The 23,771-nt window shown below is 43.1% G+C and overlaps 1 protein-coding gene across 10 annotated transcripts in view; it reads right to left on the bottom strand.

Annotated features, from left to right (window-relative positions):
- Positions 1–3,179: 3,179 nt before the first annotated feature.
- Positions 3,180–23,771, bottom strand: part of IQSEC1 (IQ motif and Sec7 domain ArfGEF 1) — a 685,614-nt gene continuing 665,022 nt past the window's right edge. For 9 of the 10 annotated variants that reach the window (XM_054034025.1, XM_054034026.1, XM_054034027.1 and 6 more), the window contains 2 exons: positions 9,227–9,276; positions 3,180–7,874 (listed from right to left, as the gene is read on the bottom strand). In XM_054034025.1, the coding sequence (XP_053890000.1) occupies positions 7,278–7,874; positions 9,227–9,276 (647 nt within the window). In that variant the 3' untranslated portion in view covers positions 3,180–7,277. The remainder of the gene's footprint in view (positions 7,875–9,226; positions 9,277–23,771) is intronic. The other variant, XM_054034034.1, reaches the window with a different exon arrangement.

The following is a 23,771-nucleotide window of genomic DNA, read 5'->3' as shown; positions in this document are numbered from 1 at the left end:
AAAATGTTTGATTTTCAATTGGGAAACTTGGAATGTTTTCTTATTTTAGGGCTAGATTGTACTCTCAGGTGTGAGGGAGTATCACTGTTTATTCTGAACCATTCTCCATGTAGGCATGTGCATGAAAGCTCAGCGGGAGATATTTCAAGATGTGCAACACCTACCTGAGATTAGAATCTCAGTCTAAAAGTAAATTAAAAATGTCAATCATCAGCCAAATGTTTAAAACATGAGTGGGACTGTAACAAAAGCCTGGTCTACACTACATTTTTTTCTTTAAATGTCATGCTGTTGCTACTACTGATGCAATATCCAGAATTGCTAGCTTTTACTTCCTGTGAACATGCTAACTTCCTTTAGCTTCAGTGGAGGAGGATCCTAAATAGTTGAAGCCTAGACCTTAACTGAGGCAGGGAGCTGCAAGCAATTAGGAGTTAGTGGCTGTTTAGGTCCTCCTTTTAAAATAATTCAAATAAGGTAGATGAGGAAAAGTTTTATTTATTTGTTTTTATAGTAGTGTCTAAAGCCCCAACTGAGACACCTCTAGACTCCATTGTGACAGGCACTGTATATACCAGGGGTCAGCAACCTTTCAGAAGTGGTGTGCCGAGTCTTCATTTATTCACTCTGATTGAAGGTTTCGTGTGCCAGTAATACATTTGAACGTTTTTAGAAGATCTCTTTCTATAAGTCTATAATCTATAACTAAACCACTATGTAAAGGAAATAAGGTTTTTAAAATGTTTGAGAAGCGTCATTTAAAATTAAATTAAAATGCAGAGCCCCCCAGACAGTGCGAGTGCCACTGAAAATCAGCTCATGTGCCGCCTTTGGCACGCGTGCCATAGGTTACCTACCCCTGGTATATACACATAGTAAGAGACAGACCACCTTTGCCCTAGAGAGCAAACTCAGGTCTACCTAGATTTTTTTTAAACTATTGCAATTCTCAGGACTGGTATATTACATTAATTACATTATTGCAGATGTCCCTGCACTCAGTAAATGAGATATGAAATCAGGAGTTTATATGGCAGAGTAGTAGAACGAATTATCTTTTACTGCAACACAATGGGGAGCTGTGGGTGGCATCTTAGGATGTATGGGTACTTACTTGCCAAATAATCATTGTTCAGAATATACTTCTTGCAATGACAGTGATTCAGAAATAGGCCACAGCTGACTATCTCCCCAAACCAACTCAGGATTCTCCTGTAATTTGTAATAAATGAACAAACAAGCAAACACGAAACATCATTTAGACAGAACTCTTATATGCCAAGATTAGTCTTAATTGAGGTTTTACAGCCTAATTATAATTCCCCTGAAAACAGGGAAATAAAATATGGAAAACAAACACAAAAAATGAACTCTTCATTGCTTTTAACTAAAGCAATGGGAGGAACCTAACCTCAAGTCCCGCGTAGGTCAGATGTGAAAATAAATTTGATCATCTTGCTGTTTTGAAAGATAAGCTATACAACAAACAGATTCAGGTATAGATGATAACAGGAACATATTTTTTTCAGATATACCACTTACAGAGGTGGTGAATCCCTGCCTACCCAATTGCTGCTTGGAATGGACTTCCTGTACTCTCAAGCCTGATCCAAAGAACATAGGCCATGCTTACAAGATTGGTGACTCTATCCTAAGAAGCAGGGACTCTGAAAAAAAATTGAGGGCATGATGGATAAACAGTAAAACATGAGCTTCCAGTGTAACCAAAAGGGCTAAAATGATTCTTGGATATATAAATGGGGAAACTGAAGAAGAGTAGAGGAGTTATATTACCTCAGTTTTTGGCACTGATGCGAGTGCTACTGAAATACTGTGTCCACTTCTGGTGCCCACAATTTAAACAGAATGCTGAAAAACTGGAGAGGGTTCAGAGAAAAGCCACAAGAATGATTAAAAGGTTGAAAAACATGCCTGATAGTGAAAGACTCAAGGAGCTCAATCTATTGAGTTTATTCAAGAGAAGGTTAAGGGGTAGTCTGATCACAGTCTATAACAGGGATTGGCAACCTTTGGAATGCGGCCCATCAGGGTAAGCCCCTGGTGGGCCAGGCCGGTTTGTTTACCTGCCGCGTCCACAGGTTCAGCCGATTGTGGCTCCCACTGGCTGCGGTTCGCCGCTCCAGGCCAATGGGGGCTGCAGGAAGCGGCGCGGGATGTGCTGGCTGCATGCCAAAGATTGCCAATCCCTGGTCTATAAGTACCTATGGGGGAAACAGATATTTGATAATTGAAGGCTCTTCAATCTAGCAGACAAAGGTACAAAAAGTTCCAATGGCTGGAAGCTGAAGCTAGACAAATTCAGACTACAGATAAGGCACACATTTTAGCAGGGAAGGTATGCAAACCTTGGAATAACTCACAAAAAGATTGTGATAGAGTCTCTATCACTGGAAAATACAAAATCAAGACTAGATGTCTTTCTAAAAGATATGCTCTAGTTCAACCACAGCTATTTGGACTTGAGGTAGGAATTAATTAATGGAAATCCTATGGCCTGCGTTATGCAGGTCAGACTAGATGATCACAATGGTCCCTTCTAACCTTATAATCTACATATCTTTGACAGCCACTGGAAAGACTCCCATTAACTGCAATGGGTTTTGGATCAGATCCTCAATGAGGTCAGGTTCTAAAAGAGACAATCATCACCAACAATATACTCAAAAAACCTAAACTTTCACTACAGATATTGGTATAGTCCCCCTCCCCCCCCCCCCATTTGTCCATAGCACAAAGCCACCACCCAGTTGGTCATGACAGGTAGTTTCTGTTTAAGATGAAACATCAGGATTGGGTTCCCACATATCTGGGTTAAAATGACTTAGGAGGGTCATGTGAAGAAGCTTGCTCAAGTGTCACCTCTCGCTTTGTCCAGCTCAAACCAACTGTATTGCTCCTTAACTTTCTTAGGAGTACACTCACTCAAATGAACATCAAACAAACCAAAACCTTAATTGATTGGACCAGAACTTTGATAATAGAGTTGCAATTCTCCCTCAGCTTTAACTTAAACAGAGGGTGAAACCATGGCCCCTTTGAAGTCAATTGGAAAACTCCCATTGACTTCAGAGGGGTCAACATTTCACTTGAAATGATTTTCTTTTCTTCCTGTCTGCAGAACTGATGTTCTTCCACTGCACAAAAATGAGAAACAGAAAGAGTTTTAAATGATTTATTTGATTTCTCCACATGATCACAGTTATAGTTTTACATCGATAGGGCCTGTTACTACTTACAAACAGAATGCATATTAAAATGAAAGCACTCCTTTCTTCCCTGCAATTACAAAATGGGTCTTGAGCCTCCCCAGAACAGAAGCTTCTTGTGAGCGTGATGTTTCCTGAAGTCTTTAACAGTCTGCATTCAAGACCTAATTCTAACAGTTTAGTACAACTCAAAGCTGGATTAAAGTTCCTAGCAGGAGATAGGTACTGTATGCAACCTCAAAGTGACTGCAGACTTATAGTAATACTAATTTACACACTATATACAATTTAGAGAATTATCTATTCCCCCTACTTGGTCCCATTTCCAACATCCTTTCCCCCCGCCCCAGATTTAATCTTGTTATTGGTTTCATTTTTCTTTTAATTATATACACAATAACTGATTTTGCAGGCAACAAGTGCAATGATATTTTACAACGGAAACAGCAAAATGCATGCTTAACTGCAGAAAACACACAGCTTCATATGGAACAGCAAGTCAACATCTAGAGATTCATTGTTTAAATATCTGCTGACTGTCTTTCAGCTCATTTTATCAAGAAACAAGAGGCTTCTGCTGCATGCAGTACATGATGGGAAAATCATTCTACACTGTATGTTTGAAGACTTTTTTTTAGCAATACAAGACATACATTATATCAGGATGAACTTTGTTTTTTTTACATTGTTGTACATTTCATTAACTTAAAAAAATAAAAAAAAAACCAAATACATATTTGACCGTTGTCCCAGAAAAGATCTAGGTTTTTGTTTTTGTGATCTGCATTCTTTAGGTTTCCCTTTCATTCTTTCAAACTGACATTATTACTTAGCAACATTATTCATGGGAACAGAGAAACATGGTCCCCGGTAGTGCTCTATGCTAATTTTTAATCAATAAGGAAATAGGACTAAAACCTTTCAACGTCTACTATTTCATTTTCTCCAACAGCACACAGTAACAGCATACTGTCATCTTCTCATTCTCTGAGTAATCTATGGTGTTCTATGCAACTATTAATCTCAGATGTATTTTGACATGTTAGGCTGCTTCCTAAAGTAATAGTAGTAGTGAGGTTCTTAAGACTTATGCCGACACCAAGACGTTTGGTTAAAGGTAATTAGTTCAAAAAAGAAAGAAATAACGAGCATACTGTGTCTCTTCTCAATGGTTTTAAACTATGAGAAAGTTTTCAAATATTGTGCTCTTAAAGGACCCAATACTGTTAGCTGCCACAAGATGGCCTCTGATTTTCCATATGGAATTAGTGTGCCTACTAAGTAGGCACTCACCCCCCTCCCCAGTATACGTGTGTGCGCGCGCGAAATCATGCACAAATGGTTTCTTGCATGTACAAAATTTGTGACAGCTTTTGCACGTCATCAATTGCACCTGGCAAAATTAAAACCTGGCCCACAGTGTAAATCTAAGGCTATTTGTTGTTACACCTTTCTTAAATGAACCTAAGGGGTAATGTGAAACCAAACCAAACAAATTTGAAATATTTCAGTGCTAAAATACTTAAGGCATTGCATGCTAACTAAATAACATATCTGGGGCCAAATCTTCCTCTCCATGGCACAATATAGATCTCCAGTACATATTTTGCACTTGTTCAGCACACAGCACTTTCACTGACATCAATAATTCTGCATACAGAACAAGTGCAGAAAACATAGTATGCGATGGAGAGGAGCATTTTCACCTCAGATTTCATTAAAAGATGCGGTTTCAGAAAGACTTTTGTACCCGAATGGTATCTTTATCTTTTCTGGAACAACCTATAAATTACAGTTAGACTCTAATATTGGTACACAGGTATGAAGAAAAGCCGACATATTTAAATATGTATCCCTCTACTTCAACTAATATCAACAGTAACACTGATGTATTTTGCAAATATACAATACATAGAGTGTAGCCTCACACTATTAATGTTAGATGACATGCAGACAATTCTACTTTCCCTTATAAGAACAGTATTTTTTAAATTGCAAGGAACAGAGCCTCCGAGTGCCCAGATCAGCCCTCGTAAGGTAAGACACAGAATTTAGGGTCGCTTGAATGATATTAAAAATATTTGTGTTATTCTCATTTCATGTAAGATTAATTTATAAGAGCAAAAGGAATCAAAGATATTGGACACGGGGAAAACAAACATGGACAGATTTTAGCAAAAGGCTAAACTCTAGATTGCTGTATTTGCTCTTTATGGAGATTAACAAAGTGCTCAGTTTGTAGTTTTGCTGGTATTATATCAATTGTATGCAACAGGGGGAGGGGAAAAAACAAATTAAAGATACCAAGAGTAACCCAATACGGAAAGTTCATCCTTTTCTTATACAACGCTACTGTATATTTGTATTGTTCAAATAAACAGATAGATCTGGTTCTTTTCCGATTCTTTTTACCCATCTCACACTGGAACTTCTTTTTTTTCCTCCTTCAAGTTTTGCATTTTAGCTGGTGCAGTTTTGCAGTTGTGGTTCCTTTGTTTCTACCATTTAGGTGTAAAGTCCTTGCAGTGGCTCAAAATGCTGAAACTACAAAGTATGCTCCATGTATGACTTTGTATGAGATTCAGGGATACAAAATCTCATATGAATTTGCAAATGGCTTGATTACAACACAAACAACAACAGCACAGCCTGCTTTTATATGATGTCTTGCAACTAATTGGAGTAGGACAGTGAGGGTTTGAGCATAAACTCAGCCTGCTGAGTGCTGTGTACTTGTAAACTAACAAATGTGATGAGTAAAAATGGTGAACACACTCTGCCGCTAGCATATGGCTATATGGAATTACACTACTAAAAAACCCAAACCAAAACCAAATAACCGCACTATACTAGATACTAAAATACACCTTAAAATTTTAGAGCAGTTCCATCTGGAAACACTGTCAGATTATAGTTCATTTTAACTGAAAAAAATGAGCAAAGTCATGGTAAATAGGAAAACGAAGTGACTGAGAAGGATGGGTGTTTGTAATTTTCATGTTTGAGATGAATGTTTTTGCAGTGTATGCATGCACCTTTCATATAACTCTTCATATGTGTTCATAAAATCATATGCATATAAAAGAAATGTGGATCATGTAAATTCACAGTTATCACAGCCTCTAAAGTGTCTAAGAATTTGTGTAACCAATGCTTTAAGATAACCAATGGTAAATGGTCATCCCATGTTGCTACTGTATAGTTACTGCATCTTAACTAGTTTGCTTTCCTGAAATAGCAGAGCAGTTATAATACTGATTACATATGATATTATGTTAATAAAAATAAGGATTTATACAAAGCAATATTTTACTACAACAGTTAAATATACTATGTTACTTGGCACATTTTAGTAATGATTGCTTAGAGTCTTAATATGTCTAGAGGACTTTTAAATTAAAATACTGAAATGTCTGAAATTTATTCCTAGCATTTAAAGTTTTTGGTCTACTCTTTCATATGCTATTCATCTATTTGTTACTGTCCTTCTATCAAGTGTAATTCCTTGTAAAGTCTATATTGCTAGTTTTGTGGACTGAAAAAATTTGCTTTCCAAGCACAAATGTTAACTATACAGTATATATATATTTATATATATATTTATATTACATAAAGTTTACTTACGTACTTTCATCAACCATATCAGGTCTACTTATTTTTTTGCCTATTGACAATAAAAGAGCAAGAATGCAACACTTGGTTCTGAATCACTTTTTTTTTTTTTTAATAGGTTACGTTTTTATTATGCATGTAAAATTGTCATGGGATTTGGTGAAAAAGGAAGCTTAACTTGTATTCAGCAAGCAGCATGTTTTCAAGGCAATTGAAGATAAGGACTGTCCAGGAGGCAGGCCTCCACTGAGCAGATAAGTAAAACCAATATTGATCACACTAATTCAAATTGTTGTATTTAGTAACAGCAAGCCCTTAAGCTTGCAGAAGTCAAATAAATTGTTTGGCTGAGTAAAAATCCACAGTTTTATTTGCTGCTTCCTTTAAGTGCCTTTATAACCGTGCCTAAACCTACCATTATTAGAAGGACAAATACTTCTAGACTATTGTGCTGATGCCACTGTGTTTGGGCTTAGCGCTGGTTGAAGTGGAAGGAGGAGCTGACTGTCCATGGTGATGTTGAGCATGTTGGGAATGAGAAGAGTGCCCAGGATGAGGAGGGGGCAATGGAGGATGGGGAGGGTGGGAATGTTGTGAATGAGGGTGCTGCATGTAAGAAGAATGCGCCGCATGCTGGGAATGAGGCACATGTGGGTGGTACTGGTGCGTGTGCTGGATGTGCTGTGGAGGATGATAGTGGTGATGGTGATGATAAGGGGGTGGGTTCTGCTGCATGTGACAGTACTGTGAATGGTGAGTGTGCACTTGTGCCTGTGTCTGCCCCTCAGCTGGCCCAGCATGGTGCATGGCAGAAGGATGCTGAGAGTGTTGCTGATGCGGGATTACAGGTGGGTGCTGAGGCTGCTGCGATGGGCCAGCTGGTGGATGGCCTTGGGAAGGTGGCTTCCCCCTTTTACTACCAAATAAGGAACCTAGGAGTGAGGAAGAGTTAGGCATAGTCTGGTGAGGGCGAGATGGACACTCTCGGGTTGATGTAGCTCTTCGGCGCATGTGAGGACTGCTAATGATGGACCCCTAAAAGAAATTAATAGAAATGAAAATTAAAAAAAAATCTTAAAATATGTTTAAAAGAAAAAAGTTCACACTGATCCATCAAGTCTTCCTTACATGCTCACATGGGCTGACTATGTTAAGTGTTATAGGAGAATTTCTCTCTCTGACAGTTTATCTCTTCAAGCTACAGTTGAGGCATTCATGCCCTTCTTGGAATGCTTATAAACATTAATAGCCATTATCTGGTTTCTCTTTCAATACTTTTATTGTAAAACTTGATACTTAAATTAAGAGAAATGTCACTGAAAGATAACATTATACCTGGGAATTTGTTTTAAAGAAAAAATGCATTTTAAAATACCAGTCACATTTTTCTTAAAATAAAAAAAACTACATTAAATTAAACTGAACTGAACACACAGTAACAAATGTTACAGTTACCATTCCAATTTCATAATCGATTTTTTTTAAATTTAAATTTAAAAATAGTTTTTTCTTATTGTAAACCATAGTAGGGAAGGGTTGTGCTGCTTCATAAACCTAGCTCTATATTATATGTTAGATTGCAACAATACTTCTACAACTCATTTCAATAAGATTTCTATGTGGTGATTTTCTTCTGACCTATGGCCCTATGTTTCCTACTGTTTAGCCTTGAATGGTCTATTTAGTCTTTGGAGTTTTTTTTTTTTTTTTTTTTTTTTTTTTTTAAAAGACAATTAGGGACAAAGCAGTACTTAAGCATACTGTGCTAGATTTAAACTGCAATCTACCTAACACAAACACACATACACACACACAAAATAAATAAATCTGCAAGCTGAATTCAACGACATGAACAGTATATATAAATGGTTTGAAGATGAATGAAATCTCATGAAATCCACATTGAATTCATCTGTCTTATTCATTTTCTCCTCCCATGCCCTATCTGTGCAATTCCATGGTATCATGACTGCATACATTTAGCAATTTAACTAGAAAATAAGCAATGGGAATGGCTGAGCATGAAAGTCAATAGTTTTAGCTAGATATCAAACAGCATAGAACAGTGTACTGTGTAACGAAGTGCAAGTGGGCCTTCAGGCTGGGATCAGACCAAAATGGTGGCAAAAGGACACATCATGTTCATTTAACCATGCTTGCAGGAACAGAGGGAACAAGGTTAGCTGAAACCAAAAATGGTGCTTGGTCTAAAACAAGCCATAAGTGTTTTTTAAGCTGGAATAATACAAAGTGAGTAGCCTACGCATGCATTTTATCTGAGGCAGGCAGTTATATGTTAGAAGAAAGAGAGCAAAAAAATATGTATATAAAAGAAAGGTTTGAAATGCACATCACATCCAGCTAGACATCAGTAACTTCCCACTTACTTCCATATTGCTGTCTAGCGATCCTGCACTGCTGCGACGCCCACGCTTGCCTGCCCAGGACATGCAATACCATAGATTAGAGACTGAGACAAGACCTGGGTGAGAAATATTCGCTTCCCTGAATTACTATAGGAGCCCCTAAGTGCAACTAGAGGGGCCTTGGGGGACTAATTTTATAGGGTACGTTAGACTGGTATAGTAGCTACTAAGGCAGAAACTTAAAGTTTAAGGCCATAATTAAATTAAGTTTCTGTACCTAGATGTATCCTATAAAGGAAGATCCTTTTGTTTTGAAGCAACTTGTCATAATTACTGTGTGGTTTTTTTTTTTTTTTTAAAGAATCTTAAAATACGTATATTTTAGTCTCTACATTTAGCAGTGGGGTCATAATGTTCACTGTTGGCTAGAGTTTTAAATTGCTTAATTTCCTAGAAGCAAAATTTCAAAAATGTCCATAAATCTGTTTTCCTCAAACAGTGTTGTGAGTGGTGTTTTTTTGTTTTGTTTTGTTTGTTTTTGAATTATGGGGAACATTCTGGATTTCAGTGGAAATGGAAAATCTCTCTCATTCTTTGAATGTTTTAATTTGAACCTCAATGGATTTCATATAATCTTCTTTCATGATGATTAAAAAGAAAACTAAACTTAATTTTTAATCATTAAAACTTAAATGTAGCATTGTATTATGGCTAGATTTTGTTTGTCTAGCTGTGCAGTGCTTTACATTTAGGTATTAAGGTTGACAAAGTAGTCTCAGTTTTAGTAGTTGGGCCAAATTTTCCTAAGGTGGACACCAAAGTTAGTTGCCCAAACCTTACATGTGGAACCTTCAGTTGGTTTCTAAATACTGATTTTAGGAAGCTAAGTGCCAAAATACAGGATGCCCAAATATAAGATTATGCACCCAGATTTCATAACTAGGCTGCCCAGCTAATTCATCAGAGATAATGTGTGCGCCTACACAGAATAGTATCAGGGGGTAGCCATGTTAGTCTGTATCCACAAAAACAACAAGGAGTCCGGTGGCACCTTAAAGACTAACAGATTTATTTGGGCATAAGCTTTCGTGGGTAAAAACCCCACTTCTTCAGATTCATGGAGTGAAAATTACAGATGCAGGCATTATTATACTGACGCATGAAGAGAAGGGAGTTACCTTACAAGTTTAGAACCAGTGTTGACAGGGCCAATTCAACCAGCGTGGATGTAGTCCACTCCCAATAACTGATGAGGAGGTGTCAATTCCAGGAGAGGGAAAGTTGCTTTTGTAGTGAGCCAGCCACTCCCAGTCCCTACTCAAGACCAAATTAATGGTGTTAAATTTGCAAATGAATTTTAGTTCTGCAGTTTTTCTTTGAAGTCTGTTCTTGAAGTTTTTTTGTTCAATTATGGCTACTTTTAAATCTGTTATAGAATGTCCAGGGAGATTGAAGTGTTCTCCTACTGGCTTTTGTATGTTACCATTCCTGATGTCCGATTTGTGTCCATTTATTCTTTTGCGTAGAGACTGTCTGGTTTGGCCAAAGTATATGGCAGAGGGGCATTGCTGGTGCATGATGGCATTCATCACATTGGTAGATGAGCAGGTGAATGAGTCTCTGATGGTGTGGATGATGTGGTTGGGTCCTCTGATGGTGTCGCTAGAGTAGATATGGGGACAGAGTAGGCAACGAGGTTTGTTACAGGGATTGGTTCCTAGGTTAGTGTTTCTGTGGTGTGGTGTGTAGTATTTGCTGGTGAGTATTTGCTTCAGGTTGGGGAGGCTGTAAGTGAGGACTGGCCTGCCTCCCAAGGTCTGTGAGAGTGAAGGATCGTTTTCTAGGATAGGTTGTAGATCGTTGATGATTTGCTGGAGAGGTTTTAGCTGGGGGCTGTATGTGATGGCCAGTGGTGTTCTGTTATTTTCCTTGTTGGGCCTGTCCTGTAGTAAGTGACTTCTGGGTACCCGCCTCGCTCTGTCAATCTGTTACCTCACTTTCCCAAGTGGGTATTGTAGCTTTAAGAATGCTTGATAAAGATCTTGTAGGTGTTTGTCTCTGTTTGAGGGATTGGAGCAAATTCAGTTGTAGCTTAGGGCTTGGCTTCAAAACAGACTTCAAAGAGAAACTGCAGAACTAAAATTCATTTGCAAATTTAACACCATCAATTTGGGCTTGAGTAGGGACTGGGAGTGGCTGGCTCACTACAAAAGCAACTTTCCCTCTCCTGGAATTGACACCTCCTCATCCGTTATTGGGAGTGGACTACATCCACCCTGACTGAATTGGCCCTGTCATCACTGGTTCTAAACTTGTAAGGTAACTTCCTTCTCTTCATGTGTCAGTATAATAATGCCTGCATCTATAATTGTCACTCCATGAATCTGAAGAAGTGGGGTTTTTACCCACAAAAGCTTATGCCCAAAGAAATCTGTTAGTGTTTAAGGTGCCACCGGACTCCTTGTTGTTTACATAGAATAGTTATTTTTATTGAATTTAACTTGTTGGATATTAAACTAACAAATGTAAGAATGTTCTGTTTAGGGGATGATCAAACAAAGCTAACATCATCAGGATGAGGAGTGGTCAGCTTCTCCACACATCTCCAAAAGCCACATGCATTCCTTATTTCTCTCTCGATGGCCCACCACTTTTCTTAAAGGCCCAGTGTCACAGCAAACCTCCCTTCTGTATCGGAAGGCTTGATACAGTTCTCTTCAGAGCCTGCCTTTTGCTGCTCCAAAGAGTGTTGCTGGAGAGGGATGAGATATTCCCTTCCCCCTTGCTATGGCTAAGGGTCCTTCTTTTGCAACTACTCACAGTTCTCAACATAAACCCTTTAAACTGAGATTGTGTGTTTGCAGATGAGCAATTCCTTTGGAAGAGGTCTTTGCCAAATCTTTGGGTATATTCTTTACTGCAGTTTTAGTTTGCTTGAAAACATGACTATACTGTATTGTGCACCATGACAGAGAAGCAGTTTTGATTATCTTAGTATTCTTATTGCCTAGTCAGGGGGTGAATTTTGCTCTTTGTTTATTGGTAGTAATGGTGCTGATTGTGAGAGTCAAATCACTCCTGTTAGCCAATCCACAATCCTGAAGGAAGATACCCATCTCCCCATTCAATGGTGAATATTATGCTGGCATAGGTGAATAAAAGTGGCCAGAGATGAAGGAACATAGAAAAACCTAAGGTCTCCCACTGAAGGTAAAGCAGGAGTGAAAACATTCAGATATCACAGTGATGAATGCAGTATATGTGGACAGACGGGTGAGCATCTGTCTGTGTACCTAAGATGACTGTGGGCAAAGGAATACTAGCGGAAAAAAGTGAAATCATATTTGTGACATCTATAATAATCCTTATATGATCACAGGTAGTACTGTACAGTAAAGAGCCCTCTGGTAAATTCTTCTAAGAGGAAAGACATAGTTTCTAAAAAACAAAGTGAAACAGGTTCACTATGGACTGTAGACAGACAATCAGAAATGGAAATGACCTATTAGATCCTACAGAGTATTCTCCTTGCCAATGTAGGATCATTTTATTACAAACTATTCTTCAGTGCTACATCCATCCCAGCTTAAAATGTGTTCTTTGAGCTGCAGTCTTCAAAAGGCATTGCAGGGAAATGGTAAGCCCAGGATAGAAGGAGCTTATTCAGCTGTTCCGTATAGCATAATCCTACACTAGAATGATTATTAGCTGCTGTGCTATAAAACCAGGTGGTGTTTACCGAATTTATGACTAATTGTGCTCAGCAAGTTGTTTTTTACTTTAAATATTTTTGAAGGTCGTTATACAACACCGTTTCTCATTCCTCTCTTTGTAAAATTAAATTCCGGCTCTCTTTCCTCTCCTTCGAAAGAGATCTTGTTGTTCCCTTAACCAATTCACAGCTGTCGTGGTTGGTAATGGACTGGGATAGGTTGTATGCTGCTTCTGAGTAAGCATCACTAAGGTGCACTACTGCAACCCACCTCCACATGTACAAACAAGGTCATTTTAAACTTGATAAACTTGAAACAGTTATGCATCCGAAGAAGTGGGCTGTAGTCCACGAAAGCTTATGCTCTAATAAATTTGTTAGTCTCTAAGGTGCCACAAGTACTCCTGTTCTTCTTTTTTTGAAACAGTTAGAAATTAGAATATCCTTACAGAGACTTGCAAATTCTGTGAGCTCTTACAGGGAATCATGAATGAAAATCCATCGTGTCCTTGCAGAAATTGACCTTACAGATATGCAGAATGTTATAGGAAATGTTAAATATTTCAGTTGTCACTACTGTACTGTACTTCTTGGGTCTATCTGCTCTCTGCCAATGAGAGGCATACTGAGATCAAGGGCACTTCTTGTGATTCAGTTTGTGATTCTTGGCTAAAATAGTTTGGAAAAGGATTCAAATTATGTTTTTAGTAAAGCAAACTATTTTAACAGCCATCTACCAAATAATGAGTCACTGTACTAGCTTCAGCATGTTGTGAAAGTGGTATTCATGAAAGTGGAACCTGTTGCCATCCACCCTGATTGAATTGGCCTCGTTAGCACTGACCCCTGACTTGGTAAGGCAACGCCCATCTTTTCATGTGCTGTATATTTATACCTGCCTACTGTATTTTTCACTCCATGCATTTGATGAAGTGGGTTATAACCCACGAAAGCTTATGCCAAAATAAATTTGTTAGTCTCTAAGGTGCCACAAGGACTCCGTGTTGTTTTTGTTGTCACCTAGTTATCCAGAGGCCAGGCCTGACACAAGCAGAGGCAGTTCAAAATGCCCAATACTATCTCACCGATATGCCTCAATCATAATCTGGAAGGACCACTTCTACGGGTCTTTTAATCCTGTCTTTTGGTTGAGGCATGCAATTATGGTCTTGACCACTTGTGATCATTAAAAAACTCCTGGCTCTCTTCACATGAGGAGCGTTATCCTTGGCACATTGGTCAAATTCAGTGCAGGATGTAATTACATAGAGGGGAGAAGTGAATAATTTCCCCTCTATAAACCAGTGTAGTGGTGTTGGTGGTGGCTATATTTCGGGGTGAATGTGTGGGTGAATGTATGGGTGATCTCTGCATTATATTGTGCAGAATGTTTGTTTTGGGTATTTACATAAACACAAGGTTCTGGATTTTTTCATAAGAATCCACTTGGTTAAAAATGGGGTATATGATGGGAATCAATAGAAGCAGGCTATGGTACACACATCCAGAGACATGTACCATGCCAGGCATCACTAACATCCAATGGAGGCAGAAGGAAGATGACAATGATAGCAAGGAAAGAGGAAAATTGTGCCATTCAGGTCCGGTATCTCCCCTACACCACTTTCTCTGTGGGAGCAGATGCAACCTTTCTACTCCCCTGGAGATCTTGACTGCTAAGGCAGGAGAAGAGCTCTAATGTCTCATACCCCAAATATTGTTCGTTTTGCCTCCTTCCACCTCAGCCCAAGGGAGAAGAGTGAGTAGAGAGAAATTTTTAATCTCCCCCAGTATCATGTGGATGAGAGCCTGAACCATTCCCTTGAAGACTCCTCCTACTGGTGGGTAAGGGTTCTGCAGCTGCATGAAGTCTGCTTCTGTATATGGAACATATGGGGTAGTGAAGTTCCCCGCAGTCTTTCCCCAGAGAGTAAACTCTGGGCAAGAGGAAAATTGGAAAATACTACAAAGGATTAATAAAAATCATCATATATTGGGTTCATGGGCAGGAACAGTGTAAAAAAAAAAAAAGACAACCAATGAAGTTTGGGGCAATATACAAGAAGCATAGGGACTATTTTTATACTTGGGCTATATTTTACTGTTTCTGGCCCTTAATGCTAGTCAATACTCATATTATCACAGTATAAGTATTGGGGATATTTGCTGAGACTACCAGAAACAGTGCCTGCTTGCAGCTGTAGTAACAATAGCCTTGCACTTCTGTGGCACTATCTCAAAGCATGTTACCAACAGGAGAGCATCCAACTTCATCACACCTCTGGAAGGAAAAGTTTTCCATAACTGGTGTTCGAGATGTGTTGCTCATGTCTATTCTACAATAGGTGTGCATGCTCGCCATGTGCACTGGTGCCGGAAGTTTTTCCCCTAGCAGTACCCGTGGGGAGGGGAGGGGGGCGGGGGGAGTGCCCCCGCGACCCTGGAGTGGCTCCTGCCTGGCACGGTATAAGGGGAGCTGCGTGCTCTGCTCACCTTCAGTTCCTTCTTGCCAGACAACTCCAACAGAGAGGAAGGAGGGTGGGATGTGGAATAGACATGAGCAACACATCTCAAAGAACACCAGTTACGGAAAAGGTAACTGTCTTTTCTTCTTCAAGTGATTGTTCATGTGTATTCCACAATAGGGGATTCCAAGCTATATCTGTTGGAGGTGGGTAGGAGTTCACAAGTTCCCAGGACGGAGGACAGCCCTGCTGAACTTGGCGTCATCCCTGGTCTGGGGGACAATCGCATAGTTCGAGGTGAACGTGTGAATCAAAAACCACGTGGCGGCCCTACAAATGTCCTGGATGGGGACATGGGCCACGAAGACAGCCAACGAGGCCTGCGCCTGAGTCAAGTGTGGCCTCACAATGGGTGGCGGGGGGACACGCGCCAGCGCATAACAGGAACGGATGCACAAAGTGATCCAATTGGAAAGCCATGGAGTGGAAATTGGTTAGCCCCTCACGCGCTCGGCCAAGGAGATGAACAGTTGCGAGGACTTTCTGAATGGCTTAGTCCGCTCGAAGTAGAAAGCCAGAGTCTGCCGCACATTGAGCGTGTGGAGACAGTGCTCTTCACTGGACGCATGAGGCTTGGGGCAGAGGACCAGTAGAAAAATGTCCTGACCCATATGGTAGGCGGAGACCACCTTCAGGAGGAACGCGGGGTGTGGGCGGAGCTGGACCTTGTCCTTATGAAAGGCCGTGTACGGTGGCTCAGAGGTCAGGGCCCTGAGCTCTGAGACTCACCTGGCTGACATGATTGCAACCAGGAAGGCCACCTGCCACGAGAGGTGAGACCAGGAGCACGTGGCCAGTGGTTCAAATGGGGGCTCCGTGAGATGAGCCAACGCCAGGTTTAGATCCCACTGTGGGACCGCGGGTCTAGAATACGGAAAAAGATCGTCCCAACCCTTAAGGAACCGGCCAGTCATAGCATGGGAAAATACCGTGTGCTCTTGCACTGGTGGATGGAAGGCCGATATGGCTGCCAGGTGCACCTTGACTGACGAGGGCACCAGGCCCTGGGGCCTCAAGTGGAGGAGGTAATCAAGAATAAGCTGGATCGGTGTGGTCACCAGGGAGACACCCTGGTCCGCTGCCCGCCTAGAAAACCGGGACCACTCTGCCAAATAAGTGCAACGAGTGGAGGGCAGTCTACTTTTGAGGAGGATGCGCTGAACCTGCTCTGACCACGTCCTTTCCTCTCCACCTAACCACTGAGCAGCCACGCCATGAGGTGAAGAGCCACTAGGTTGGGATGGAGGAGGCAGCCCTGGTTCTGAGAGACCAGGTCTGGGCGGAGCGGCAATGGCCATGGCGGAGCTACCGCCAGGCCCGTGAGGGTCCGGTACCAATGCTGCCTGGGCCACGCCGGGGCAATCAGGAGGACCCACACCTTGTCCGACTATCTTCTCCAGGACCCTGCTGATTAGAGGGAACAGGGGAAAGGCGTAAAGAAGCCGGCCTGACCAAGACAGGAGAAGGGCATCAGAGATAGCGCCCTTCCCCAGGCCCCCCCAGAGCAGAACCGGTTCTGCCGAATTGCAAATAGGTCCACCTGGGGAGTTCCTCACCTTCGGAAGAGCCAGTGGGCCATTTCCGGGTGGAGGGACCACTCGTGTTGTGAGGAAAAGTCCCTGCTCAAGCGATCCACCCTCTCATTCCGGGTGCCCGGTAGGTGGAAGGCCTTCAGGTGGATGTCGTGGGCTATACAAAAGTCCCAAAGCCTGAGGGCTTTGCAGCAGAGGGCAGAGGATTGGTCCCCGCCTTGCCGGTTGATATAGAACATCCAGGCCATGTTGTCCATGAGGACCCTGACTACCTGGCCCTCCAGGTGTAAGCGGAGGCCATACACGCCAGTCGCACCACCCTGAGCTCCTTGACGTTTAGGGTCAGGTCTTGAGCCGACCTCAGGCCTTGGGTCTGAAAGTTCCCCACATGGGCCCCCCAACCCAGGTCCGACGCATTGGACACCAGCTCCAGTGACGGGGCCCTGTCCTGAATGGGACCCCTTGGAGCATGTTGTTTGGGGCGGACTACCACCATAGGGAGGCAATCACAGAGTCTGGTATGGTGAGGACCTTGTCCATCCTGTCCGAGGCCTGGGAGAACTTTGAGGCCAACCAGAGCTGGAGGGGCCTCATCCTGAGTCTGGCATGACGGACCACGTACGTGCACGCCGACATGTGACCCAAGAGTTGCAGGCAATCCCTGGCAGTTGTCACCGGGAACCTTGTGACCGAGTCGATCAGACCTTTCAGGGTCTCGAATCTGTCTGGCAGGAGAGAGGCCCTGGCCGACACTGCATCCAGGAGCGCCCCGATAAACTCTATGCATTGAACTGGGACTAACGTGGACTTGGTGTTGTTTACCAACAGGCCCAAAGTGGTGCACGTGGACAGGAGGAGCACCACGTCACCCCTCACCTGCGACTGGGAGGTGCCCTTGACAAGCCAATCGTCCAGATAGGGAAATATCTGGACCCCCTGGCGCCTGAGGTAGGCCACTACCACCAACATGCATTTTGTAAACACCCTGTGGGCAGTGGACAGACCAAACGGGAGGATCGTGAATTGGTAGTGATTCTGTCCCACCACGAAACGGAGGAAGCACCTGTGCCCCTCGAATATGTGGATGTGGAAGTACGCGTCCTGCAGATCGAGGGCAGCGTATCAGTCCCCAGGATCCAGGGAGGGGATGATGGAGGCCAGGGAAACCATGTGGAACTTGAGCTTCACCATGTACTGGTTCAGACCTCAGTGGTCCAGGATGGGCCTGAGCCCCCCTTTGGCCTTTGGGATAAGGAAATAACAGGAGTAATACCCCTTGCCCATGAACTCCTCGGGCATCGCCTCTATCGCTCCTAGTCCTAGAAGCCACCCCACCTCCTGCTCGAGCAGAGCTTCATGCGAGGGGTCCCCCAAGAGGGACGGGAGCAGGGGGTGGTTGGGTGGGGAGGAAGTAAACTGGAGGGTGTAACCCCGGGAGATGGTGTTGAGGACCCTTTGCTCGGAGGTCAGCCACGACCCCTCTGGAAGGAAATCACACAACCGGTTGGAGAAGGGAAGCTTTATTGGGGGGGGGGGGGGGGATCTCTGATGAGGACTGGAGGGATGCCCCTAAGCATCCCGTCAAAAATGCCTTTTCCCTGCCTGCTTGCCCTTGGAGGACCCAGGCTGGGGGGCAGGTTGAGACTGCCTCTAAGGGTGTCTCTTGTAGTCCCACTGCTTCTTATGGGCGGCCTCGTACTTCGGGAGGGCAGCCTAGGCGGGAATCTGCTGCGGCTTAAACTTAGGTTTTGCCGGAGCCAGGACATCAAGGCCCAGAGTCTGGAGGGTCATGCGGGAGTCTTTCATGCCATGCAGCCTTGTATCCGTTTCCTCTGCAAACAGAGCTTTCTCGTCAAATGGGAGATCCTGCATGGAAGACTGCGCCTCGCTGGACAGCCCATAGAGTGGAAGCCATGACACCTGTCTCATGGACACCACGGAGGCCATTGATCATGTGGCCGTGGCCGCAGCATCTGAGGCTGCCTGCAGGGATGCCCTAGCGGCCGTTGCCCCTTCCTCCACTAGCGCCTTGAACTCCTTCCTATTGCGCTCCTGGAGGGAGTCCTCAAACTTAGTCAGAGAGCCCCACAGATTGAATTCATACCAACCCAGGAGAGCCTGGTGGTTCGCCACTCGTAACTGGAAGCTCGAAGATGAATAAATTTTCCTTCTGAAAGAGTCCAGTCTCCGAGAGTCTTTGTTCTTTGGGGTCAGGACTGGCTGACCCTGCCGTTCCCTGTGGTTGACCACCTCGACCACCAGGGAGTTGGGCGCCGGCAGGGTATACAAGTACTCATGCCCCTTAGTGGGTACAATGTACTTGCGTTCCTCCTTTTTAGAGATGGGGACCAATGAGGCCGGTGTTTGCCACAGGGCATTTGAAATCTTAGCCACCCCTTCATGGAGCTGCAAGGCCACCCTACCCAGTGCCGATGGGGACAATACGTTAAACAGGGAGTCCAAGGGTTCCTCCATCTCCTCTGCCTGGAGGTGTAGGCTCGCTGCCAGCCTCTTTAAGAGTTCTTGGTGGGCCCTGAAATCCTCCTGTGGGACGGAGGGGGGCAGGGCCGCAATCGCCTCCTCCGGGCAGGGCAAAGAGGCCGTGCGGTGCTCTGGGTGTTGACCCACACCAGAGGGTTCACCACCTGGTCAGACTCCAGGCACGGTGCAGAGGACATACGTCCCACTGACTCCTTTCTCAGGGGTCTGGAGAGCGGGGCCGACAGTGCTTCCAAAGCTCTGACCACAGAGCGAGATCCCACTGGGGGCTCCACTGGAGGTCACGGTGCCCACTGGTACCATTGGGACGGCCATGACACTCGGTGCCACTGTACCTGCTGTGGCACTGGTGTGGCCAGCTGTCCAGGCTGGTTGTCCTGGCCCATTGAAGGACTGCCATGAATGGAGACCCGGCTGGTGTAAGATCTGCTGCTGTCTCTGGACTGGGAGGAGCAGCGGTGCCGGGATCTACGATGGCCACGGGACCACAATCTTGACGTGGAGGATCGGTACCGACAGTAATAGCTGCTCCACGAACGGCCTGGACGGGCAGACCCATGACGGCGAGACACCTGTGATCAACACTGGGGGCTGTGATGTCTTGGCGGAGACTTGAAGCAGGAGTCCAAGTGGGAACGGCATCGACGACCGTGCCGTGACCGACTGCGGTACCCTCTCTGAGACGAGGACCGACAGTGACACCCGCTGCGGTCCCGTCGATATGTCCCGAGGCACCTGGAGGGCTTCAGGCATGGACGGCATCCGAAGGGGCCAGGCTACTCCGTTCAACTTAAGTCGGAGGCCTGGGGCCCGGTCGGGATCGAGGACTGCCCGACATGGGCCTAGCCTCTATCCCAGACTTCCCTTGGTGCCGCTGCAAAGAAGGAGTCTTCCTGGTCCTCTTGGCGTGCCCAGAGGACGGGGAGCGGTGCTGGCTGGTTGATGGCACCAGAGGGTTGCCACATACTGACGCCGCAGTACCAGGTACTGGTTCGGAGTGCGTGCCAGGGTCGGGGTCAGCACTGACTATCAGGATGGCCTGGAGCCTAATGTCCCTTTCTCTTTTGGTCCGAGGCTTAAACGACTTGCAAATCTTGCACCTTTCGCTGATATGGGTTTCTCCCAAAAAGCGCAAACAGTCTGCGTGCAGGTCACTTCTTGGCATAGAACGCCTACAAGAGCTGCACGACTTAAACCCCAGGGCGCAGGGCATGCCCTGGCCTGGGCTCACTGACTAACTAAACTACAGGTACTAACACTGAACGAACAAACAGTTCTGGGGACGAGCTACAACAACGCTGGAGCAGAGCAGTTCCGATGCACCTTCACTGGCGGCAAGAAGGAACTGAGGGTGGCGGGAGCGTGCAGTTCCCCTTATACCGTGCGGCGCCACTCCAGGGGTCGTGGGGGCACTCCCCCCCCCCCATGGGTACTGCTAGGGGAAAAACTTCCAGCACCGGTGCACGTGGCGAGCATACACACCTATTGTGGAATACACATGAGCAATCACTCGAAGAAGAAATAAATATTTGTCCCCATTTTACACATTGATATGGTGAGGCATAAAGAGGTTAGGGGCCTGATATCCAAAGATGCTAAGCACTCCCAACTCCATAGGAAGTAACTAGGAACTACAAGTGCTCAGCACTTCTGAAAATCAGGTTGTGACTTGCTTGAAGTCACCCAGGAAATCTGTGGCAGATATAGAATCAGAAACCCACATATTCCTCCCAGTCCTGTCTTTTAATCACAAAGCCCCTGTTCCCCCATTAATAATTGTGCTGGGGTAGTTTTCATCTTTCATATCTATGTGTAGGCCCATTTCAATATCATAAAATGAAGAAAGCTTTGGAATTGTCTAAAGTTCTCTTAGCGTTTGGCACAATCCATTCCTTTTCTAGTTGCGTTTTGTTTTCTTCTAACATTTTACACATGAATTTGGAATTCTACATTCTAGGGTAAATAAATATGTTTTTTCTTGACTAATTTTCAGTGGACAGAGCTAATCACTGACAATTCAGTTATGAGCAACAAAAATGCTCACATTTGAAAAAGGATGAAGTATTAAATGCTTTTGACTCATTTACGTTTTGTAACACAGCTAGCTGCCAGTTCCCATTTCTACTTTTTATTCCATGGCAGCAGATGTCAGATCAGAGAGAACAAGATAAGGGTTATTAAATACTAACCTTAAAACCCCCAAAGCCCTCATTCACTTAATTTTTGCAAATACAACTTATGTTTTCATGGAAAAATGAATAGAAAAATAGCTAGCAGCAAAGAGTACCTGGTCAATATCAGATATTGTTTCCCTTTTGGGGAATTGAAGTATTGTTCTCCAAAAAACAATTTCAGCTTTTAGGAGGTGAAAGGGTCCAAAAATCTTTTTTCTCTTTAAATTTGAGAGACTAATTTATTTTTTTCTTTTCAAGCATGGAAAACACTTTTCCCTACTACTATTCCTCTGTTATAGGTATAATGACTTTGGGCAAGGGGAAATTAGCTAATGTTTTTCAAACCACAGCTTCATCAGAAACCTGCACAGTCAAAACTTTCTTTACAGAATCAGATTCCCCTTTCACAGAACCATATTTTCAGAGTGCTTTCAAAAACACCTCTGCAGTGTTCCTTAGGAAATTATGCACTGAACTCTGTGCATATGCAATTACTCAGTTTGCACATGTAAAATTGGATTTTTGCTGAAACAATTACGGAAACCCTTTAAAAATCCAGCCCATAATCCCCATTTTCTAAACAAACACACATACACACACAGTACACCCAGATCCTCTTTCTTTATCATCCTATATTTCATGCCATGGCAGTACAAACATCAGGAATTAGGATGAACTAATTTCAGCCCACCTTTTTCAGAAGTTATTTGTATGTCTGCTGCTTTGGTACAGTCATTGAGCCACACTGCCTTTGCTAACTGGTAAATTTTTCTAAGAGTTATCTGTTCCATACTAAAACAAAGTGAATCCCCCCAAGCAAGCTAAACTTAGAGGAGGTACTTGTAAACTCACTACAGTGATTCTGATACATCACAGAAATAGTAGTATATACCCAGGGATTGAAAATGGTGTTTTATTAGCCTAAAACAGGTGACAGGTGTGTAATTTTTCAAGGTAATTGCACTGCACAAGACCAAACAGAAGCTCTCCATAACTGTCAGTGGGTAAATATTAAAATTAAGTTTAGTTGGGTTTAACAAATTCGTTGATAAACCCTCAAGTCTGTAAATTATTTCTACTTTCTATCATGGAATAAAGACCACTTTCAGTAATGAGCATGCCAACAGCGGGCATGCAGTTTTAAAATATGAAAGTTTTCATGATCAAGAGGAATTCATCTTGTTATTGCACATAACCCTCTAAAAGGATTTATGTACATGGCAATATTTGGAAGACTGTGATGGAAAATTCCTATGGGATGAAAAGAGTTAATCAGGAACCACGCAAATTGGTTTGTATAGCCATGAAACTCCCACATCCAGTAACATGGCTGTTCTCATTCTAAAAGAACTTAAAATAAAACAAAAACAAAAGATGATGAAGGTATCCGTACAGCTTAGATTTAATAACAATGAGGACTTGGGCTTGGATCCAACCTCCATTGAAGTCAATGGAAAGACTCTCACTGACTTGAAGTGGGCTTTGGATCAGGCCCCATGTCTTTTAATGAGGCAGATGGGTATAGATGGATATAAACAGAGAGTAAACACAAGTGATAATAGGGGTGTGTGTGTATGTGTATGTATACGTATATATACATACATACACACACATACACACAAACACACACACGCTACATATTCAATTTACCAGTGTTTTATTTACTGCAGCACAAATCCTTCGCTTTGATATTACAAGGAAAGGCTAACCGGGGCTAACTATACAAGATATACACAGTATTACAAAATTATGCCTCCACTGTAGATCATACAGCATTTAAAAAAAAATCAAAATAAATAATACAGGCAGATAAAACTTTTTTTTTTTTTAATTCAATTGCTGCTACTCTTATGGGTACTGTCAGTGTGGTGTGGCTGGTGTTACAGGTAAAACTTCCATTAGCAATAACTGGAGCGGTGTGCCTAACATTCTAAACACAGGGCAGAACATTTACCCCTGGAAGTCTGGAAAACATGAGGGTGCTAATTACTAATAATTAATGGCATGTAGCAAACAAACAAATAAAATAAAAACAGGCACATATCACTCTTTCCATTTCTATTTTTTAATGTATAAAAAAAAGCATTTAGATCGGCCAGTTCCAATTTTAGCCACAGCAGCAGC

Source organism: Malaclemys terrapin, chromosome 7 (genome assembly GCF_027887155.1).
Source record: "Malaclemys terrapin pileata isolate rMalTer1 chromosome 7, rMalTer1.hap1, whole genome shotgun sequence".
In the NCBI taxonomy this organism is placed as follows: Eukaryota; Metazoa; Chordata; order Testudines; family Emydidae; genus Malaclemys; species Malaclemys terrapin.
This window is presented reverse-complemented; position numbering and strand designations above follow the sequence as displayed.